This window comes from Pelophylax lessonae (assembly GCF_965119305.1).
Source record: "Pelophylax lessonae genome assembly, chromosome: 4".
Lineage (NCBI taxonomy): Eukaryota > Metazoa > Chordata > Amphibia > Anura > Ranidae > Pelophylax > Pelophylax lessonae.
In genome coordinates, this window is record NC_138771.1 from 316,202,658 (window position 1) to 316,226,982 (window position 24,325).

Here is a 24,325-nt window from a genome sequence, read left to right on the forward strand (position 1 = left end):
GCGCTGCACATTTTTTTTCATGTGATTTATGGACAATTTTATATGTCAATTGTAGTGCTGGCAGCTTCCATCATTTGATTTACAGATCTGATGGTCAGAATACAATTTTAGCCTTCCAAGTGACCAGGATGGTTATGGTTTTCTCTGTGTTTTATAAGGTCGTTGCTGGTGTTTTCCTGAAATGCCATCTGGCTGTGAATTTATAAGCAGCCCATAAATAAACAAAGGCTAATTAGGATGTTACTAGTGTCAGTGAAAAAAATGCATGACTATAAAAATGCATTGATTTTCCCTGTGCTTGAATGTTAGCCAGTCAATGTTATGGTCCCAATTGTGCAGACATAATTTTTTTGTGTGTCGTGTAATATGGTACAGAATGTTTCTACTGACCATGAAGTTCATATTCCCATTGCACACCTTCCTTGATATAGGTACATATGTAATGGGTGCTTAAGCGATCACCAGCTGGACACTGGATCTATTACAGATACATACATATTTGCCAGCACACCATGGATCTTGCAAAAGCAGTCCAAAAGCTTTTTTGCAAAAAAGATCACATCAGAAACAGTGCAACATTTTGGAGCCACGCAGGAGCCCTTCGTCAGGCATGTGGTTCACATGCCTGACGAAGGGGTCCTGCGTGGCTCTGAAATGTTGCACTGTTTCTGATGTGATCTTTTTTGCAATAAAGCTTTTGGACTGCTTTTGCAAGATCCATGGTGTGCTGGCCGAATATGTATGTATCTGTTTCTACTGACCCACACCCAACCAAGCTCACCAAAATTGACATACCCATACCCATCTCTTACTTATAGATCTGTTTGTATGCGAAACCTGGCGCACAAAATCTGTTCCTTCAGCCCTACCCAAATTCTGCTTTTACCACCATTACTTTAAAGATGAAACTTTGCCATGTTACATGAGATTGCTGTGAAACAGAAAGACTGACAGAAATTGCCCAAAATACAAAGAGACTGTTCTTTTACAAAGGGATAGCCAGAGACTACTATTGGCGCTTTTCCACTGCATGGAACCAAACGGTTCGGCTCGCTTTTGCGCTTTTCCACTGCATGGTACTGCATGGTACGGTGTTGGAACGGTTCGGTACGGTGCGGCGGCGCTTTTCCACTACATGGAACAGAACGGTACGGCTCGCTTAAACAGCACCACCCCGGTTGTGGTTCCAAGAGGGCCGTACCTATACCATATCCCACTATCCTTTGCATGCAGCCTTGACTGTTTGTCACTACTAGCCACTGATTGGTCAGAGAATCGTTGTTATCCCACCCACTTTACTTTAGTGGAAAAGCAAACTGTACCAAACTGTACCAAACCGTACCAAACCGTTCCAACACCATACCATGCGGTACCATGCAGTGGAAAACCAAACCGAGCCAAGCAGGGCCGAGTGGAGCCAAGCCGGTACTTGCAGTGGAAAAGTGCCATATGTGTTTGTTTTCATAAGGTGTAGTCAAAATATCAGCCAACAGATACTAGGGGGGAGTCATGTGACCAGGTGCAGAGGAGCAGAAAATAACACTTCATCAATATATTTGACTGCTGTTTAATGAGCTCTATCACTGATTACTAATGCTCATTAAAATCAGCAGATCGGATCTGGGCCATCTACACATTCCTCTGAACCTAATCAGGATGATTGGCAATGTTGAACCCCGACATGATCCATGGCCTAACCCTTCTATATAGGACTTGCCTAAATCCACTGTACACATTAACTATCGCTGTTAATGAAGCTTCCATGGCTCTACCAGTCATGACCCATGCGTAAGGACTAGAAAAGAATAGGGACTGTGCTTTCCTGGTCTCCTAATCAGCATGTCATAGTCAAGCAGGTCTAAATCAGGAAGAAAGACTGTGCTTCCATTAACTGTTGCTTCCGGTATTTAAGATGTAGATCATGAATATGTTATGATAATAGCATGCACAGATACAGAATAGCTCTCACCAGCTACCGATGATCTTACCAGCCCTCCAGAGCCAAGTTTGTTAATGATGTCTCTTCAGAGACTGGTTTCAGTGTTTTAACGCGTACGTGTAATTATGAACTGCCTTTGTGTTCCACCCTCCCAGACCATGAATATTACTCTAGAAGTAGAAACTATAATTCTACAAATAACCTGATCTGTCCAGAGCCAGACATTGTTTCTATGCCCCAGCTCAAGTGTATCCTCTAGTGTGTATTCTGTGTGCAGAGTACATGTTACAGTATAGTGGAAGCCAGTTACCAGACAGACCAGGCAACATGTGGGCAGCACTGCATTTACCATAATGGCATTTGAGGACCAGTGCCTAGGGCAGGAGTGTTGAAGGTGGCAGAAAAGCTTGAAAATGTATAGATTGTGAAAAATATATTCCTTTTTTTGTTTATTTGTTCTTAAACTTTGGATATTAGTGGCTAAATGCAATCTGAAAACTGTAGAAGGAAGTGGGTACAGAGGATCACCGCTAGCTATTGGGGTCCTGTGCTGAGCAGCTGCCCTGCTACTTAGTAAACATACTGTAGGGGGCGCTAGATCGGCACAGGTGCCATTTAAAGAACATTTTGCGGTTTGACATCACCACCCCACCTCTCCACCTTGTCCAATCAGAGAACACTTTGTATTTATTTGACAAAATAAAAAGTGTTCTCTGGATGACTACAGTGATGTCCAACTTCCACAGAGATCAGCCAGGTATGGCACATGTATACTTACATTGGTCCAAGCTAGGGGCACTTAAATGTGGCCAGGACAGCATTATGTCTAAATACAGTCCTGCGTGTGGGCATTCGATTAATGATTTCATTTGCAAACTGTAATTATGAGGTTGGGAGATAACATTAAACAACATGTATTGTGTGGTTCTACAGAAGTTATTAGGTGCAGGATATGCTTTTATATCCAACATATTCTAAATTGGTGTCACAAGCAGAACGTTTGGTGAAAAATGTATCGGAATGGTCACTCTTTGTTGTTTGTGATATATTAGTCTGTATACCACAGAATGTATTTATTTGTGTTATAACCAGTGTTGTACTTACCACCCATAGCAAATCCTGAACCTTTTTCTCTTACAGGCAAAACTTAAGGAATACATCTATAAATGCTGGACAAGGTGAGTGGCTGATCTGATGAATTTGGGTTTTATTTAACCTGTAACTCAGGTACTAAAGTTTTACTTTCAGTTTATGTTTTCAACTCTATACATATTCTTTATGCTTTATTCCTTTCTCAGTCAAAAATTAAATCAACACTAAGCTAAATGATGTAGCATGCTTAAAGCAGAACTCCACCCAAAAGGGGAAGTTCTGCTTACGCTTTAAGGACTCGTCCCCCACTCCTCTTGCACAATTGCCACTTTTGAGGAGCGGGGGGGGGGGGGTATCCGATTTTGATAGGTACCTGCTCCCACTTCGGTACCGAGTGCCGTGGTGGAAGTTCTCCACCCTCCCTCCCCCCTGCGGTCTTCTGGGACACTGACAGGTTCCAGAAGACTGCATCCATCAGTCGGGATGCGCAGCATGACTCATCCATGCACAGCCCAAGCTGTCACAGCCCGGTGCCCATAGTGAAGATACCGGCACCGCCGAGGGAGGACAAAAGAAGAAGACAGCTGGGGTGAGTGGCTGTATTTTAAAAGTCAGCAGCTACACTTTTTGTAGCTGCTGACTTTTATTTTTTTGACATTTTGACAGGTACCCTAGAGATCCTCTTTAAGTAGAACTTTAGCCAGAAAATGAAGTCCTGCTCACTTCAGTCTGGCTCCTTTTGCAGGTATAGCTATGTAAAACATTAAAAATAAGTGCCTATATTGTTTAAAATCCAGTCTTAAACTGCTCTGCACATGCTCAGTTGCTCTCTATTTTAGGCACTGTTGAATTTGTAGAAACTGATCTGCTGACGGCCTTAAAGCGGAATTAAACCCTCCTATCCTTTACACCCAAGGAAGCTGCATCCTTTTGATCTGCAACTGCAATATTGCTGCACATGTGATCAGTTATGACACCAGCCATTTAATGGTTTGACAGTTTGGTTGAGAACACAAACAAATGTGAAAGTTCGCAATCCCAGCATTCCAGAAATTGAATTGTTTTCTGAAACTGTTAAATCGATAGGTTTAGTCCCGCTTTCTGATTTACTGCTGTTCAGGGGCTAAATGCCAGCCTCCAGCAAGAAGAATATTTATTTTGCATTGTGTACATTTGGACGAGAACATTCACATGAAAAGTCTTTGTACGCTTGATGAATGGACGAATGTTCAAAAATGTCCCTTGCTTTTAACATTCTTTCATTTTAAAATTAATGTAATTTCTGAAAGAAAAAAAAAAGACACATACACTGTTCAAAAATTCAATTGCTCGAGAAAAGTTTTCCTTCCTGCTCCTTCAAATTTTCCTGTCACTGTCATCAAAAACAAACATCAATTTGATCCCACTAACAATTAGAAAATTAAATGAATATTCTTTAAACAAACATTTTGTAACAAAAATCTATACGTGTATGGCCAGCATAGGTTGGGGGGTTGACAAGGGCTGTCCACAATCAACCACACATCATTTTGCAAACAGTAACCTATTCTTGTGTAAATTAAAGGATTTCAGATTTCTGCCTGCCAATGAGTTTTGGCTAACCCTTCTTGTTTGATCATTTTGCATGGTGAAATAAAGTAAATAAAACTGAACTTCTAGCAAAAAATGGTAATGCCTGGTACACACATTCAGTTTTTTTTTTTTTTTCAACCTAGCAGGCTGAATGAAAAAGAAACCGAGATCGCTGTACTAAGTGATGTTAGTGCGGCGATCTCCTCCGCTAAACCTTTGCGTTCTGATGGGGGGCAGGGGGACTCCCCCTGCCAGAAAAAACTAGTCAGTGCTCACAGCCATTGCCTGCAAGCGCTTATCGGATGCTGGATTTCCAGCATGTCCCTTGGACAAAAGTCAGTCCTCAGACCGGCTTCTGTCTAAAGTGCAGCTGTACACATGATCCGTATGTCGGCTGGTTCAGCAGGAATTTTGGGACCGTGTGTACCCAGATTAACAGTTTGGAATACTATCTAGTTGTCTGCTCAAGGTGTACTGATGCACAGTGAACAAAGTGTTTCTTTCAGTGTATCTATCTAAGTTTTAGCATGCTTGCGTGTTTTAATGTCTGATCTTGGTGTGATACCAAAGCTAGCCAGCCACATAGGATAGAAGAGGTCAGCACAAGAAAGTTTGGCTATGGTATGAAGTGCTCACACACCTCCTCTTGAATACACAAGTTTTTCCACCATTTACAAAAAGCTAGAAAAAGTTCAGAGAACTGCAACTGATAATGATAAAAAAAAATGGAGGACCATGTGGAGAGGTTAAGGATGAGCAGAATGGAGGACCATGTGGAAAGTTTAAGGATGAGCAGAATGGAGGACCATGTGGAAATGTTAAGGATAAGCAGAATGGAGGACCATGTGGAAAGGTTAAGGATGAGCAGAATGGAGGACCATGTGGAAATGTTAAGGATAAGCAGAATGGAGGACCATGTGGAAAGGTTAAGGATGAGCAGAATGGAGGACCATGTGGAAAGGTTAAGGATGAGCAGAATGGAGGACCATGTTGAAAGGTTAAGAATGAGCAGAATGGAGGACCATAATGTGGAAAGGTTAGGGATGAGCAGAATGAAGGACCAGGTGGAAAGGTTAAGGATGAGCAGAATGGAGGACCATAATGTGGAAAGGTTAAGGATGAGCAGAATGGAGGACCATGTGGAAAGGTTAAGGATGAGCAGAATGGAGGACCATGTGGAGAGGTTAAGGATGAGCAGAATGGAGGACCATGTGGAAAGGTTAAGGATGAGCAGAATGGAGGACCATGTGGAAAGGTTAAGGATAAGCAGAATGGAGGACCATGTGGAAAGGTTAAGGATGAGCAGAATGGAGGACCATGTGGAAAGGTTAAGGATGAGCAGAATGGAGGACCATGTGGAAAGCTTAAGGATGAGCAGAATGGAGGACCATGTTGAAAGGTTAAGGATGCTCAGGATGGAGAACCATGTGGAAAGATTAAAGTTGAACAGATAAATACACAGATGAAATACATTAATATGAGTTTTTTTTTCCTGCCAAAGGATTTGTATTTTTATTCATCCTTTCCTGTGATTTACACAACTCTGCCATACAGCAAGGTCCTGTCTAGCAGAAAAGGACACCTGATCTTTCTTTGCTACAGTTTTACTTCCACTTACAGGTCTTCTCTATCCCCCCACTTTGTGACTTGGAAAGTGAAAAGAGAAGCAGAAGAGTGACAAGCTCATCTCTGTCCTCCTAATAGCATGCCTCTGGCACTGAAGCACCTAGCTCCTTGCGCTACTTCCACCCCCTTCTTCCTGAGTTTTGCTGTACATACTGCTTAATTGATTGCAAGAGGCTAATACCAAGTCAAAGGGTACTTATACTGCTTGCATTCAAGGAGATGTATGCAGTATATAAAAAAAAAACACATACTCGCCTCCATGCTGCAGCTTTCCCCCGCCGGCTCAAAGCCTGAGAACTTGCTACTGATATTACTTGCAGTTAAAATCATTTACAGTACACATAAGTACACAATAGTCATTGGCATAAGGAATTTTAACTATACAAGATAGGCATTATAGGAACTCTCAGAGATACAACCGATAACTCCTGATTGACTCTGGGCACTAAAATGCAGCTAAGTGACATTGTTTAAGCCATTTCAGCCGTTACAGAAGACATTTCTTATAAAATATATATATATATATATATTTGTAGCACCCTTCTAGGTAGGTGCTAGGCAAAGCATTAATGTGACCCTGTTCTGCTTATCAGGAGGTTCTGATCTGTTAGTTAGCCTGTCACATGCTTCCAAGTGTGACCTGTTGAGTCTGGGGAGTCTCCCCACTGTATCCAATAAGAGACCTTGTTGGACAGTGGAGGAAACCTAGCCAATAGCACACTAGGATTTATGACTGTCCCAGTGGGTGGACATTGCTGCAATGCATCCTGGGATTGGGAATAAATCCAGAGGGAGCATGTGACAGGGTGTCTTTGGGCAGGAAGCCAGGTCCCAGGAGGAGGGTGATGGCTGTCTCTCCTCCTGTTGCTGAGAAGGATGGTCCAGGCAGTCGGCCTAGGGACCAGGGGTTGAGCTGTGCTGCAGAAGGATCCAGTGTGCTGACCAAGTGGAGCTGCTGGGCAGAATACTTCTGGAAAAACAGTATAGTGAGTACTCAAGCATCTGCCCAGGGGTCTGCCTAAGAGAAGTGACCACTCCAGAGGGGTCAAGGGGATCCAGAAGTCACCTAACCCAGAGTGATACAGTAAAGGGGGTGCCAAGTTGTTAAACCCTGAGGATTAGAGGGTAAAGGGGGCGCCAGGAAGGGCCCTGAAGTTGCTCAGCAGTGCAGTCTACCATAAAGGACAGCTACCTCAGGAAAGGAGTGCCTTAGGAAGCTAAAAGGACTCTTTCACAGTCAAAGGCAAAGTAAGCGGCCTAGCCGTGACCAGCCTCAGTCAGCGTTAACCAGCGTCAGTCAGCGTTAACCAGTGTCAGTCAGCATTTTCTATATCGTCCAAGCATATTGTGCATAGTTCAGTTTAATTGGAGTATCCCACTCATCCCTTCTCCGATCCAAGTTCCTAATAAAACATAAAAACCAAAGAGACAGGACTGGTCCTTCTCTGAGGTAAAAACACTTGGAATCATGTCAGAATGGTCTACTGTTGCTAATGGTAACCCAGGGGAACTCGCTCACAGCAGCTCCCATGGGAGTAGTGCTACATCTATATGACAGTAACTATATACCACTAATCAACCTTTAGAAAGCCAGAAATTGTAATTTTGTTTGATTTTGTTTTACCACATACATATAGTTATATCAGCTCATGATCTTCTCTGTAGCTGTAACGGTTTCATTCTAGATATTTAGAGTTTTAGACTTTGGCCTTTAATCAAGTCTAATGACTGATCACTTCACTGGCTACAGTTTCTATAAAATGCACATTAATTATGATGTCTCCTTCCTCTAAACACATTCATTGTGTTCTGTCTCTTGCAAATGCTCCCACACATGATATTTACCATTTATAGTCACTTCCCCTCATTCTCCAACAGCTGAAGAACCAACATCTGCCCATTTTCGCTATGATCTTAAGGTTTTGCACATTTAGACATTGACAATTTACCTTTTGGGCCATTTTGCTAAAAAGATTGCATGATCAAAAACCTGTGCAACACCTCTAAAGACTCTTGTTACAAGATTGCTTGTTAATTCATACACTATTCTTTTATTTAGAAGTATGTTTCAAAGGCACAAGGTTTTATGTTGCAGAAGCGTTACAGCTTTCCTGACATATCACAAATAACTTTTAACAGTTCTGCTTGGCTGTTCATGTGAAAGGTGGTATAATTTTTCCATAAACCCCTCCATGCTTAAGGGTAAAAAAAAGCTCATGTACAGGGTCTAATGCCTAGGCCCAATTTTGCAACTCTGACATGTTCGTAAAACCGTAAATAATATCACAGCTACTTTGTGCATCCAGATGGCTTATACCTAAATTTTTTTCTGGACAAATTGGGCTTTAATTTGGTAATAAATGGTAATGGATATCTCCTAAAAAATTTTTATCTAAGGAAAACTAGGCCAAAATTGTGCGCGTTTCGCTTTTTTTTTTTTTTTTTAATCCTGTCTAAAACACACTCACACTGAAACTAATAAAAATAAAAATCCTGTTCCGATCGCTAGAACAGGGCCCAGGGCTCTCAGAGAGACCCCGTCTCTGTGCTGGGAGAGCGCCGCGCCGTACTCTTTCAGCACTATTGGAGATACGCAAACATGCGGCCCCACAGCAAAAATCCCAGTTCAGTGGGCCCGCATATTTGCGTACGTTTGGCATACAGGAGTTAAACTAGAATTGCAAGTATTATGGAAATAAGGAGGCAAAGAAGATAATTGCTGATTTATATTGTAGAAAATGTAATGTGGTTACACAGTTTGTAGGTAAAGGAAGAAGTATGCTTGGACCTTTTGACCTTATTAGCCCAAAAGCACTTTCACCCTCTGAACTCTAGCTAGGATGTCCTACTGTTTGCTGTCATGAGATCTCATGGCTAGTAAGAACTCTAACAATTAACATGTTGTATTTGCTCCCTTTTGTCTAATATATACTGTACAATATACTCGGTCATTGAAAGTGTTTTATTCACTCAGGTTCCCTTTAGGTGATGTCATAAAACAGCATTACCACATAGTAGAAATGCTGCTTTGACTACAGAAAGTACCAATTCCACCTAAAACAAAGTATACACCAATCCGTAACATTATGTCCACCCACCTAATATTGAGTAGGTTCCCTTTTTTGCCACCAAAACAGCTCAGACCCATCGAGGCATGGATTCCCTTGGACCCCTGAAGGTGTGTTGTGGTATGTGGCAGCAATCCATCAGTAGCAGCTCCTTTTAGGTCCTGTTTTTGTGAGATGGGGCCTTCATGGATTGGACTTGTTTTTCCAGCACATTTTATAGATGCTCAATTGGATTGAGATCTGAAGAATTTGGAGACTTAGTCAACACCTCAAATACGACTTCTTCTATTGCCCCATGTCCAGTTCTGATTCTCATACACAAATTGTAGGTGATTTTGGCTTTGGACATGGGTCCGCATAGGCACCCTGACTGGTCTGGGGTTATGCAGCCCCATAAGCAACAAACTACATAACTTTGTGTTTACTGACCCCTTTCTACCGGAACCAGCGTTTAAATTTTTACAGCAATTTGAGCTACAGTAGCTCTTCTATTGGATCAGACTACACAGGCCAGCCTTCACTCTCCATGTGCATCAAATAACCTTGGCTGCCATTGACCGTGTCGCTAATTTGCCAGTTTTCCTCCCTTAGGCCACTTTTAGTAGGTCCTGATGACTGTCGACCAGGAACATCCTACAGGAGCTACAATTTTGGAGATGCTCTGACTCTAACCATTACACAGCATTTTTTTTTAAAGCATAGTGGGGGTGATTGACTTAAACTGTAGAGTGCAACATCTGGTGCAACTCTGCAAAGAAATCAGTCAGCTTCCAGGTTTTATTGAACAATCTGAAGTTATAAGCTGATTGGCTACCATGACCAGCTCCACCAGATTCTGAGTGCTCCAGTTTTAGTAAATCTATCCTTGTGTTACCTTCTACCAGCCTTTAAAATATATTAACCATTTAAGGGTGTCTGACACAAACTTTGACAGGACTTTGCAAAATACACAGATTTTTTTCAGTCCTAATTCTCTAGAGCAGTAACATATAGCAACTAATCAGAATTCATCTTGTCATAATCGACTTCAGCAGAATTCTTATTGGTTAATCTTCCTAACTGCACTGAAGAATTTGTACTTTTTATTAGTTAAGGTTGATAGTCCCCTGAAATGTTGGTGTTTTAGTAGAGTTACTCTACTTCTTTTTCTAAAATGTTGGAAACGGTTATTCACACATTTAGCATTCATAGAGTTCTGCAATGCTGAAATAAAGCGAACATTCACAATCGCTTGTAATTATTTGCAGAGTCCTCTTTAATGGTGTAAGGTTGTAATATTATGGCAAAACACAGGGTTTACAAGGCAATGTGCTTTTAAGTTTTGTTGATTTGAATTGTCCTTTTTGTCTTATAGATGCCACTGACTTTCCAGCCCCTCCTCCACTCTCTACTGGACCGGCAGTCCGGCCCCCTTGGACCACTGATCCCTCCTTTGCTGAGCGCTACGCTCCAGACAAAACGACCACTGTAATGACTAAGCACAGTCAGCCAGCGACCCTCACTCCAGCGCAGAACCGCAGTTCAATCCTGCAGGCTGCACAGCCTGCTCCTTCTGGGGAAAAGACTCCTATTTGCTCCCAGTGTAACAAGGTCATACGGTGAGTACCTTCTGCAGAATATAAAAGATTGCACGTTAACTGCAAGATAATTGTTAGGCTAAGAAGGTCCATATTGCATAGCCACAAGAAGCAATGACTTCTAACTATTGTATTACTGTATTTTGTCTGCACAGAGGGAGGTACCTACTAGCACTGGGTCGTTACTATCACCCTGAGGAGTTTACCTGCTCACAGTGCCACAAAGTAGTAGAGGAAGGAGGATTCTTTGAAGAAAAGGGATCTATATTCTGTCCTAGATGCTATGATGTCCGGTTTGCTCCTAATTGTGCTAAGTGCAAAAAGAAGATTACAGGGGTGAGTGAGAGAAAGCTTTGTTTTCATGTTCCATTATTAAGCAGAGAATTAATAATCATGTTTTATATGCCTTGTGTAAAAGCTGGCCTTTATTATCCCAGTTGTGTCATTGTTCCACTGTCTAAGTTATGAGTTGAGACCCTGTTTTTCCTTTTAATTGTTTTTCCTGTCCTCTGTGTACTGTGCATCAAGGCATACCTCATTTATTCAGAGTAGAATGGTAATTGCTGGTTTCATAGGATGCCAGGTACAATCTGTTTATTTGATGGTCCTGGTGTTTAAATCACTTAGCATGACTCTGATATGTCTTGTTTTAAGGTAAAACAAGAACTTTATTTCTTGCTTGAAACAATTAGCAGTCATTGCATTTCATAGTCTCAGAATGATTGGCCCAAAACCAAAATCTCTATTTTGGAGCTATTATATTCCCAGATATCACTTTCTTTTTTTCTGGTAAATGGTTACTTTGTCTTGTTATGGCTATTTATCAGAGTTTAGGGGTTTAGTGGTATATTAAAGTATAACCAGATGCAAAACCTTTTTTTTTTCTTTTTTCAGTTTTTTTTTTTAGCTTGAGAGAGTGGGGAGGAATCAGAACCCATGTCAGGATTTTATTGTTGTCTGTGTCCTGGTTAGAGAGATTTAACCTCTCTGTTAGTCCTGGTTACCATTATCATTGAAAGTGAAGGCAAATCTTACATTTTGGGTTGTCCCTAGAGAATTAATAGAAGATTTCCCTTCTATTCATTCTCTACGGACAACCCAAAATGTAAGATTTGCCTTCACTTTCAATGATAATGGTAACCAGGACATTAGGTGTGGTGACCTAAGGGAGCGGGGAGGGGGCAAGGGATTCCCTTAATTTTCAGGGTTTTTATCACACTTTCTGTTTTGGCAATGGAACAGGAAGTGAATGTAAACTTCTCCAATGTCACACAGATGACATGAAAAACTGACAGGGGTTATAACCCTCCTTTACTCTATCCAAAATGAAAAGAAACGTTTTGCCTATAGTTATATTTTAGGTTTAAGGGTGAGATTAAACTGGACCTTTACAGTAAAATGTTCCTATGAAGTTATATTTACTCTTACACTACCCCCGTCTTCGACCTGTGGCACCTAGGCAAGAAGGATGTCACATTTCGTCTGGCTAGATTCTGTGGAATACCTAGCAGCACAAAATTTGGGAGAGCATCTTCTTTAGGGGTTTCACCTGCTCTGTAATTCCCAAAACCCTACCTGTGAGAATAATGACATTAGGCGGTGCGGAAGTTGAGGGTAAGTGTAGCACCCTCCTAGGTAGGTGCTAGGTAACCTATAGGGGAGACCTTCTCTGCTTATCAGCAGGGTTAAATTTTCAGTCCGGCTGTCATGTGTTCTCAGGTGTGACTATTGAGTTGGGGAGTCTCCCCACTGAATCCAATGAGACTCTCATTGGACAGTGGAGGAAACCTGACCAATAGCACACCAGGGCTTGTATCCATCCCAGAGGGAAGATTCTTCCGCAATGCATCCTGGGAGGGGGATATAAGTCTGAGGGGAGCACATGACAGAGCGTCTTTGGCTGAAAGCAGAGTCCCAGGAGGGAGGTGGAGGCTGTCTCTCCTCCTGTCAGTGTGGAGCGGATGTCCTGGGCGGCTGGCCTAGAGGACAGAAGGTTGAACTGAGCTGCAGAGAGGGATCCAGTGTGCTGAGGACCAAGTGGAGCTGTGGGGGTCGGAGTTTCCAGGAAAGCAGTGTCGTGAGTACTGTACACTGCCCCGGGGTCTTCCTAGGATAGGGGAACACTCCGGAAGGTCAGAGGGATCCAGGAGCCAGCTAGCCTGTGCAGCAGTTATAGAAAGGGGGTGCCAGTGTCTAGACCCTGAAGAGAAAGAGGGTGCCAGTGTGTGTGGGCCCTGAAGAGTTAAGAGTTGCAGCAGTGCTTACAAATAGCTACCTCAGCCAGGAAGGCTAAAGGGAGCAGTACAAAGGACTTTTGAGTCACAAGGAAGTGTCAGAAGTCAGTTCAAGTTCACAGACAGCAAGTCAGTGTTAACAAGCGCCAACTGGCGTTGACTGACATTCAGCCAGCGTCAGGTCAGCGTCAAAAGGCGTTTTCTCAGTTGTCCCATTACATTGTGTATAGTCGAGCCAGAGGAGTATCCCACTCATTCCCTTCTCCCATCTAAGTTCTTGAAATAAATACAAAACCCAAAGATGCTGGACTGTTTCTTGTCTCAGTGCTCACACTTGGAGAGCATGCTTAAATATGCTCTTGTTACTAGCTGTAACCCTGGCAGACCCACATCCAGCACAAAGGCTGGAAATCCTGCTACATAAGTATAAATCTAACTTTTTTTTTTCCAAGTTACTTGGTGTTACTAACCATAAGGGAATTTTAAAGAGGAGGGGGCTTTGACATTATATGCAGACCTTGCAAAGTCCACTTAATGGTTGGGGCAGCCATCAAGCTTTGGCGTCAGGTTTCAGTGAGAGTGATACTAAACACACACTGTTTAATTTACATTATGCTTCTATTTTTGTATGTGGGTAATTGTAATTATGTGGGCACTGCAATTATTAAAAAAATAAAAACAAAGTACGTTTTTACCTAATCGATATACAACTGTCACATTGTGTTTAGCTGGTTAGTGGGCATGGAGGAGGAGGGAGGGAGTGGGCTGTCATTTACCACTGTGTATATGCCCACATGTCTGACTCTTTAGTCACATGGGCTGCTCAGATGTGATAGGGAGCCAATGCTCAGGGTAGAAAATATACTAAAAACTGAGCTTGTGAACTAGCTGCCAACACTGCTCTGCAAAATCCCCAACTGCAGTGAGAACATGGATAGAAGGGGGAAACAGAAAACTTCAGGATCAACTAGGTTTTTTTGTTTGGAGAATACAAAAAATGAATCCCATAGTGACTGAGTTAGTGTGAACAGCATGTAATACAGCTTTTGTGGATAGTTTTATAATTATGTGGCTTTATTGACACTTTAAAGTTAGGTAAAGTTATAGAGCCTAGCTGAAAGAAGGGTTTAATTATTGGGTCAACCAAAGGATCAGGCTGGGGTCGGGGTATGTGGAAGGGACAGTTTTTATCCTTGCACCAAAAGTTGCCAGAGGAAGTGTTCCAGGTGCCAAAAACAAACGTGCCAAACATGTACATACAAATAGATAGGTAGATAGATAAATCTTTTTTTTTTTTTTTGTGTGGAGTAGAACACAATGGGTTTAATTCACAAAACTTAACACAAGGATAATAGCTTGTATTTTAGACCATGTCACTGGAATTTTCAAATGTCATTGGACACAATAGAATATGACTGTCATTTTCTTCAAATAAGTATCATTTTCCTGGTGTGTTAGGTTTGTGACCTAAGCCTATATTCTTGACATCTATGCACCTTAGCTGTGCTATATTGACTATATAGCATAGTGAGGGTGGCAACCCTTTTCAGAGATACAGTTCTGAAGGTTCAGTGCCGCTGCCCTGGTTCCTACCTGCTCCTTTAACTGCTAGTATATATCACTCATCCGCAACACCCATCCTGAGCTCTCTCCCTCCCATCAGCCTAGCTAAGTACCTTTCAAGTGGCATGACAACTCAGTATACAGGTATATGTATACATACCATACCTATAGTTCTTTAATGTAGTTATTTCCACAGCTGTCAAGAGCTGCCATTATATTCTTTCAACAACTACAATATGCATTGCTATATTCTATTGTGTATAATTATATAGTAGAACATACTGTATAACTTTGTGTGACCGTTTCAAGGTTTCAGTCTTAGCTATTCAATATGTTATTTTGTTAAATATTTGATGTAAATGACAAGTGACATACAGCAGTAACACAATGTATAATGTATACATCTTGCTTTTATCTTTATGTCTATGTCACGCTGTTCAGTGTGATGTACTGGTTGTTAACTTTTTTTTATATTTTTAGGAGATCATGCATGCTTTGAAAATGACTTGGCATGTTCAATGTTTCACATGTGCCTTCTGTAAGACCCCCATTCGCAACAGAGCTTTTTACATGGAGGAAGGACAGCCATACTGTGAAAGAGGTGAGCTGTATGAGTTTGTCACAGGGGTGCATGGGGATAATATTGTTAATATTTGTAACTTATCCAATGCTGCACTGCATTCATATTATCTTAATCATTAGTATCACAAGATCAAATTAATGAATATCATAAATCAACCTGATTTCAATATTTCACCAAAATAAAAAAACACAATTTAATATATGCAATATATGAATACAAAATTCAAATGTGCAGGTGAGATGATTCCGCCACTCTTGTAATACCGTAATTGTAATACACGGTTTCTGAAATCCAGACTGGTGCCTTGATTAGCAATATATAGGATGCTCCATGTTCACCAATGTGACCACTCTTCAGTGAATTCCACCACCAATCACTCTCCGCACTCACATTAATTCCCAGACCTATTACAGGACTACATGTACTTTCCCCTTTAAGGGGTCTCTTTGGCTTTACACAGTTGTCAAATACCTCCTCCAACTTCCTCCTTTAGGAATGTCAATGTTATCAAATCATCCCAGGAATCTCTCCACTATCGATATCACTCAAAAGGAATATAAACTGTACATAGCATTTTTACCAATTTAAAAAAACATTAAACATTAATTAAAATATACTAAAATACACTCACAATGTAAGTGCACTAATTATCAGTAGTGTAGCACCTTAAAAACATGTTGTTACATATGCTGGTACATGTCCCCTTAAGGGTAAAATGACAGCATCACCAGACACTTGTATCCAGGCAGCTCCTTCCTGGTGGTGTGATGACATCACTAAGCTCCATCCTAACATGTTTCATTACTTCCTGTGACTTTAAGGCCCCTTTCACACTTGTGCAGCTTGTCCTGCGATTTGGGACTGCAAAGTCGCATGAAAAGTTGTACTCCAATGAGTACCGTTCATATCTGTGAGACTTTAGGTTGCAACAAATTCAAAGTAGTCCCTCCGACTTTGATGGGTTTTGAGGTCCATAGACATAGGCATTGCTTCAAGCCTAGTTTAAATTGCGGCAGAAAAAATTTGCCGCAAAATCCTTATTCCGCATGGTGACAGATTTTACGCCAACTCTCCACCATTAGGGTAGAGCAAATCAAAAAAGGCCCTGTTGTACTCCGCTCAGAAGGTTTTTGAATACGGGAACAAAAATGGGAGGTTATTGGCTTGGTTAGCAAAGGGACAGACACCATCCACACCTATTGGTTGTATTAGAGACAAAGAAGGACACATAATATAGTCCCCAGAGCATGTTAATGCTGGCTTCTTGAATTCTTTGAAGATACCTATTCCTCCAGGGTTGAATTCTCACTATCTGATTTAAATGCCTTCCTAGATGATATCCCTTTGCCCAAGTTGGAAGAGTTAGATAAAGGACAGCTGGAAGCCAATATCACTCTGGAGTAGATTCAGGTCGTACTTGGACATATGCAGAGTGGAAAAACACCAGGGGCAGATGGTCTTCCTTCCGAATTTTATTCTACCTTTATGGAGCTGCTGGCTCCCAAGCTTACATTCCTGCCTCCTGATGTATCCTCTCTGGAATCGCTCCCTGAATCCATGGAGGAGGCCGATATTGTGTTGGTTCCTAAACCTGGCAAGGGTCCTCAAGAATGTGCATCCTTTAGGCCCATATCCTTATTGAATGTTGATGCAAACATTTTTGCTAAAGTACTGGCTGGCCGGCTTTCTAAAGTGATTGAAGATCTAATAGACGTAGATCAGACAGGGTTTATGCCGGGCAAGGGAACTGATATCAATATAAGATGCCTTTTTCTGAACCTCTCCACCCCCCATGATAATTCTGGTACCAGAGCCATCGCCTCTCTTAATGCCAAAAATGAGTTTAATTCGGTAGAGTGGACCTATCTTTGGGAGGTCCTCTGCTGTTTCGGCTTTGGCCCGAAGTTCATCCACGGGTTTCGATTACTCTCTAGGGCTCCAAGGGCTTGAGTCCGCACTAATAACTGGCTTTCTGACTTCTTTCTACTTCATCTTGGCACACATCAGGGATGAGCTCTGGAACCTTTAGCTATTCTGATTCTGAGCTCACCGGAGGTTAGGGGACCTGGAGGAGAAATTGTCCTTGTACGCAGACGATGCCTTGTTATACCTAAATTATGTGGGCCCGTCACTCCTGGCTGCCCTGCTGAGCTTCAACATCTTTGGAACCAGCTTTCTAGTAAGTTTCACGTGCCTGCCTGGATGCAGTTTCACTATTTCCAACTGCAACATGCTGCCAGGGCCCAATTTCCCCAGTTGCCTCTCCTACAGACTGATCCTATAGAGGAGCTCCGGGCCCCAGGTGACTTTGAAAAGCCCCTATTGTCCTTATATGGAGCACTCTTTGGGGTCAACTCCGCTTGGATTGACCGTTTATGTGATCTATGGAAAATTAATCTCCCACACTAGATAGGGAAGATTGGGAGGACTGTCTGGAGCAAGGCCCCAGGCTTGTCCTCTCTTCTAGGGACAAACTAATTCAGGTGAAATTCCTGCATAGGTTTTATTATACCCCTGTGAGACTGCACTGAATCTACCCAGATTGTGATCCTAGCTGCCCCCCCGATGTCGAATACACCCGGGTTAATATCATCATATGTTCTGGGATTGTCCGACAATAGCATCCTATTGGTCTAGTGTAATCTCTTTGCAGAAATTATTACATGCCTGCAGCTTTCCCTTCCTGCCTCCCCAGAACTGGCATTATTAGGTATTCACTAAGCTAGTCAGTGCTCCCACCACTCCAAGTTACTGATCTCTTTTTTTTATTGTAATATGCTAAAAAAGAAATTCTGTTGAAGTGGTCTTTACTGACCCCTCTGGGTCTGTTCTCCTGGGAAAATATGGTGGATGCGGCTTTGATCATGTACAAAATCACTTATATAAATAGGGAATTCCCCTTGAAATATGATAAGGTTTGGCCCCCTCCCCCCACCACTTCCCTCCATCTTTGGTACAACTTAGCCTTGTTCTCTATTATGAAACAACTTTTTTTTGCCTTATCTATACTGTCTACACCCTTGGTAATGTAATTCTGTTCTCAATTCAACTGTACTCTTCTTCTATGTGTTTCTTTAGTTCGATATGTCAGGCATTGTAACATGTCACTGTGTATAACTGTACATGGTATCTCAGAGACGTAACTAGAACCTTCGGGGCCCCAGTGCAAGAAACCATGAAGGGACCCCTGACCAGGGCCCTTCCCTTCAAGCCTGGGGCTCTTCCCACTGATCCTGGGCCCTTTACTCTCATTGCATGGCCCTTTATTACGGTCCCACAGCGGGACCCTTTCACAAGTTCTGCAGTGAGCCCCTTTCCTGCCATCTTGGGGCCTCCCCACCAATGCCAGGGCCCAGTCGCAAGTGTGACCTTTGCGATCCTGGAAGTTCACCCACTGGTGTCAGTAGTTTTTATTTTTTGGTATTTTAATTGTATTGTTTTTTATCATTTTATTTTGTTTTTTTACAATGTCACTGACTATGACTCTGTCCATTCAGAAAAGGAAGGAGCTGGTAAATTACATATTTACCGACCCCCCCCTCCCTGGTTCTCTATTGTGACAGATCCCCTGCAGCAGCCGACAGGAAATGGGAGGGAGGAAGCCGGCATCATAGTAGGAGGGGGGATCAGGGGAGCACACAGGGGCCCAGAGACAGCAGAACACAAGTGAACTGGCTAGGAGGAGCGGCGGGAGCAGCATACAGAGGAACCAATCTCCTCCATTTTCTGCCTACAGCTACAGTAGGAAAAAGGAGGACAGTGATTTCTCTACATGTTGCCCCCCGCCAGGAGCGGACTGAGAACCCTCAGGGCCCCCGGGCAAAATAAATTAAGGGCCCCTTTCCAGGCCCCACCCATGTTCCGCCTCCAGTCAACCCTTGCCCCGCCTCCAGCCACACCCACATTATGCCTCCAGACACACCCACACCCTGCCTCCAGAAGAAGGGCGGCACCTGCTATGCCAGGCCCAGACGCAGGAGATGGGAAAGCAGCGCTCAGGATACATAGTTGAGGGAGGGGGCACTATAATGGGGTGCAGTGTTGCCAACCCCCCTGAGTGAAATTTACTGAGACGGTGTACAAAATTTACAAGACAGAGCCACATCAAATTCACTAACAGAGCCACATTTTTTGCAGATAATTCAAAAAATTACATAAAATGGCTAATTTCAGTGCAAAACAGTGCAAATATCAATATTTAAGCTATGTATTGTTCACACATGTTACTAGTGTGATTAGCAATGTGTTTTAGGTATAACAAAAGGCTAAAAACGTATTTCTCCATTTATATAAAGGTCAGGTTAATAAAACCCAACACAGGGTTTTCCTTCACAGTGTAAGTGGGAACTCTGAGGACCCTGACATAAAATAGAACATTGTGGACTCTGATGTAAGAGGCTTTGCTATAGACTCTGGTGTAAAGGGAAACTCTGATGTAAAAGAGTCTCTGGTCACCACAGCCCCCTTTACACAAGAGTCCATAGAGCTCCCCCTTACATTACTGTCCACAGAGACTGCATACAATGCACAAGAGATGGTCAGAGACTGCGGACAAGGCACAAGGGGCAGACCGAGACTGCGGGCATGGCACAAGGAATGGTTTGAGACTGTGGGCATGGCACAAACTGCGGGCATGGCAAAAGGGGCAGTCAGAGACTGCGGGCATGGCACAAGGGGCAGTCAGAGACTGCGGGCATGGCACAAGGGGCAGTCAGAGACTGCGGGCATGGCACAATGGGCGGTCAGAGACTGTGGGCATGGCACAATGGGTGGTCAGAGACTGTGGGCATGGCACAATGGGTGGTCAGAGACTGTGGACATGGCACAATGGGTGGTCAGAGACTGTGGACATGGCACAATGGGTGGTCAGAGACTGTGGACATGGCACAATGGTTGGTCAGAGACTGTGGGCATGGCACAATGGGTGGTCAGAGACTGTGGGCATAGCACAATGGGTGGTCAGAGACTGTGGACATGGCACAAGGGGTGGTCAGAGACTGTGGACATGGCACAATGGTTGCTCAGAGACTGTGGGCATGGCACAATGGGTGGTCAGAGACTGTGGACATGGCACAATGGGTGGTCGGAGACTGTGGACATGGCACAATGGGTGGTCAGAGACTGTGGACATGGCACAAGGGGTGGCTGGTACAATAATATTCACAGCCAGATTATGACAGCATAAAGATAAAAACATTTTGTATGCCCTACCTTTCCAGAGATGGTATGGAGAAATCTTCGTCTGTGGTGGTATCAGTGCCACTGCGCCCCTCCCCCCTGGACTCGCTCATCTCCAGGCTCATCTCCCTCATCTTCAGGCTCCTCCCCCTTGTCTCACGCGGCTCCTCCCCCTTGCGTTTAGGCCTCTCCCCCTGGTCTAGATCGGCTTCAGGCTCTTCCATGGACTCCCCCTCATCTCACATGCCCTCCAGTTCAGCGGCGATTATCTGTGTGTGCTGCTGAACTGGAGGCGTTCCTGTCCCTCTCTCTGCCACCGCCCAGATGGAAGGAGGGATTCTTTTTCAGGGTCCAGTGATCCATGCCTTGATGGCTGAAGAGAGGAGGCGGAGTCTTCTAGCTGAGGCTGCCTCTCTGCCCTGCATCTGGTGCAGGAGTGAAGTAGGCAGCGCCGGGGCCCCTCCCCCACTAAAGTAGCGCCAGCTGCCGGGCCCCTCCCCTCTTCCCACTTACGTAGCCCCGATAGCCCGATGTTGATGAGACAACATCGGGTGAATTAATTCTGTACTTCGCGGCGGGCCCCTAACCGGCCGGGCCCTCGGACCACGTGCGAAGTGCCCGACCGCTCAGTCTGCCCCTGGCCCCCGCAACCCCTCCTATCCAGGTGTACAGGGGAGCTGCACAGGCCCCCTGGAGAATGGGGCCCGGTTGCAATTGCGACCTCTGCAACCCCTGTAGTTAAACCCCTGCGGTATCTCCATTGTCTCAAATAAAGCACTCCTTTTTGTAAAAAAAAAAAAAATGTTTTTTGGAGAAGTAGTTATATGTTGGGGGTTGCATAGAGTTCTTTTATTTATTGATTTATTAATATTTGTACTTAGTCTATCATTAAAGTGTTTCAGTAGGACTAACAGGTGTCTTATTGTACAGATTATGAAAAGATGTTTGGTACTAAGTGCCGGGGCTGTGACTTTAAGATTGATGCCGGTGACCGTTTCTTGGAAGCTCTTGGATTTAGCTGGCATGACACCTGTTTTGTGTGTGCGGTAAGCACTACTTTATTTCTTTTTTGTAAAACATATGTATGCTGAACTCAATATTGTAGAAAAAGGTATTTTTAAAATGAAACACAAAATTACAAACTAAGGAAGGTGATGCCTCTGAAGTGGAATTCATTTAAAGAAATTAGTTTGAACTTAAATCTCATAATAAGTATGTATATCCTCCTTCATATTTATCAATCATATTTATCAATAAAGGAATAAAAAGAGTACAAAATACAGTATGTGCAGTTAAGTAGTGGCTCTGAAACATCAGTCTTTGGACTGCTTCTGTGGAACGTTGCCAGTCCACATCATGTAGTTGGGCATACATCAAAATGGTTTAGAAAAAGATATAATCAAGTTTTGTGCCTTGAGTTTAACGCTCAGAATCCCATTATTGTTCTATGCAAAATAACATTCTACTTTAAAGTTGATGTTTAATCTTTTTTTTTTTTTTTGCCTTCCCTTCATTCCCCATTCATCAATGTGATAATAAAATGTTTAAATAAAACATTTCCATTTTCATTGCTTGCCTTATTTTAGACTCTGTGCTTCTTCACACAATGCAGGCGGATGGTGGGAGGAGCCAGCTGTAGATAGCGTCCTGAAAATATCATAGCAACCTGTCTCAGTACTCCTCTCAAGAGCCCTCAGCCATGATGCAAACAGTGGGTTGGCTCTTGGGTGAAGTTATGCCCTAATGGTAGCTAACCGGTGCATTTCAAAATCATGCTTCAAGACTCAGAGGGGGCCCCTAGTACTCAGGGGGTTGCCGTTTAACAATTGCCAACTTTAACAAAAATCCCACTGACTGCATCTCACAATGCAGTGTAGGTTCTTAGCAATTAGCTGAGAGGTGTACCACACTGTGTTGTGAGATGTTATGTGAGTTTTCTTCAGCATGGACTTTTTTCCACTTTGAACATTCTGCAGCTTTGGGTCAGTAAGCAAAAGCCATTAGTCTTCCCTTTACAAGGTTTAAGGTATAACAGTGACGGGTGTGCAAAAATTCAGCAGATATGCATCCACTATTTGCAGGTTATTGTGATTTAAACTGACTGTCGTTTATTCTCTTTTTAGATCTGTCAAGCTAATCTGGAAGGCAAGACCTTTTATTCAAAGAAGGACAAGCCTCTCTGCAAGACTCATGCCTTCTCCAATGTCTGAATAGCTGGCTTAACTGCATGTTGGCACACTTACACTCTCACAGACACGCACACATCATACACAGTATAGCTACCTGCATGATGTATGAGATCCATAAGAGCCTTGATGGGTTGGACACCCAAATACACATTCATTTATGTTAGGAACCTGCAGTGAATGAAGAACGGGCTGGATTACAGTCACATTTTAGCTTTAAACCGAAGGTTTAGTCCAATATAACATTAGGTGCTAATCTTTATTAAGTGATCGTCTCTGCAGTTTCTTTTGGTTACTTCTATTTGGTATCTGACAGAGGAAAGAAAGTTAGAAGAAACATATAGCAAACCTCCAGAGAGCTGAAAATGTCCTTGCTAAATAGGTGTTAACCATTTCAGAAAAAACATTTAACACAAAAGTTTTCCATAAGCACTGACACTTGAAAGCTACATAGACATCAACAATTGCAGGCTGCAAAACTTTTACTTTTAACATTCAGTATTCCAAAGTAAGAGACCTCAGTGTGTACATTTTTAAAGACAATAGAAATTTACACTCCGTAAAGTATCTCAGATGAGGTAGGTGACAGAGGAAAGAGGGCACATGGTTGAGAGCTCGCAAGTTTACATAGAGAAAATGGAGAACTATAGCTAGTTTACAATTTAAAAGGGTAAAAAATTGATACTGAAGGGCGTATACTAGAGAGGGGAAGTTTACATAGGGCACAGTTTACAGATTTTGCACACACATTGGCTTATTTATGAACAGTGGGCAATGCAATAACTGTGTTATCAAGTGCAGTAACCCAGAGAATCCAGATTCCAGTTCGCCATAATCAGATAAATATGAGGTTCATTCTGATTATTATGGCATGCTGTGCTTTACAGTTATAGTATTTTGTCCTATTTAATAAACCTGACTGTTCTATTTTGATTTTACTTGTGTATATAGATATATAAAGCAGCTACATTATACATAGCGGATTCCTGTTACATTTTTCATTTGCCAGGCAGATTTATGAATTTAGCGTAGTGAATATTGATATTAAATGTACAAAATGTCAGCGTCCAGTTGGAGTATAGAATAACTAATTCAGTCTTGCTCATGATATTCTTCAATATGCTATAGATATATGGTATAGTGTGCGAGCTGTTTTGTATGCACTGATCCTTTAGCTTAAAATCCTTGAGGAATCCTGAAGGCATGACATTGGACTTACAACTCAGGCCACAATATGATGCAACCTCCCATGTGGAATGGAAGTCACAAATAAAATCAGGGATACAGCAATGTTTTTGCCTTACCTGTAGATACTGGTCATACGTTGTTCTGTCCTTGATCTTAAAAAGAATTAAGCCTCCTGGTTCCCCAGTGCTAGTTTTAGAGTTGGCAACACAACAGAAACAGCCATTGTAAAACAATACCATTGCAAGTGCAACATCCATCTGTATTTAATGGCAATCCAATAAAGAATCCTGAACTCCTTTCTCCCCCCTTCCATTTTGGATTTAAAGTAATATTATTGCAGATAGGAAATACATTCTAGTATTTGATGCTGGAATTTTAGATCAAATTTTACATTAGAGTCTTCAAAGTGTAATGTGAATAGGAGGATGTGGATTCAGTTTATTTAATTTTATTGGATATTTTTTAAAGGAACTGAAGAATTTCTTAAATACATTTGGTGCACACCTAGTAAGCATGACA

General features: G+C 42.5%; 1 protein-coding gene across 1 annotated transcript in view; it reads left to right on the forward strand.

The window, feature by feature from the left end:
- Nucleotides 1-23,893, forward strand: part of PDLIM7 (PDZ and LIM domain 7) — a 182,489-nt gene extending 158,596 nt beyond the window's left edge. Inside the window, exons 6-10 of the mRNA XM_082254798.1 lie at nucleotides 10,652-10,895; nucleotides 11,030-11,210; nucleotides 15,152-15,272; nucleotides 21,363-21,478; nucleotides 22,556-23,893. Coding sequence (XP_082110924.1) covers nucleotides 10,652-10,895; nucleotides 11,030-11,210; nucleotides 15,152-15,272; nucleotides 21,363-21,478; nucleotides 22,556-22,642 — 749 coding nt within the window. The 3' untranslated portion in view covers nucleotides 22,643-23,893. The remainder of the gene's footprint in view (nucleotides 1-10,651; nucleotides 10,896-11,029; nucleotides 11,211-15,151; nucleotides 15,273-21,362; nucleotides 21,479-22,555) is intronic.
- Nucleotides 23,894-24,325: the final 432 nt, after the last annotated feature.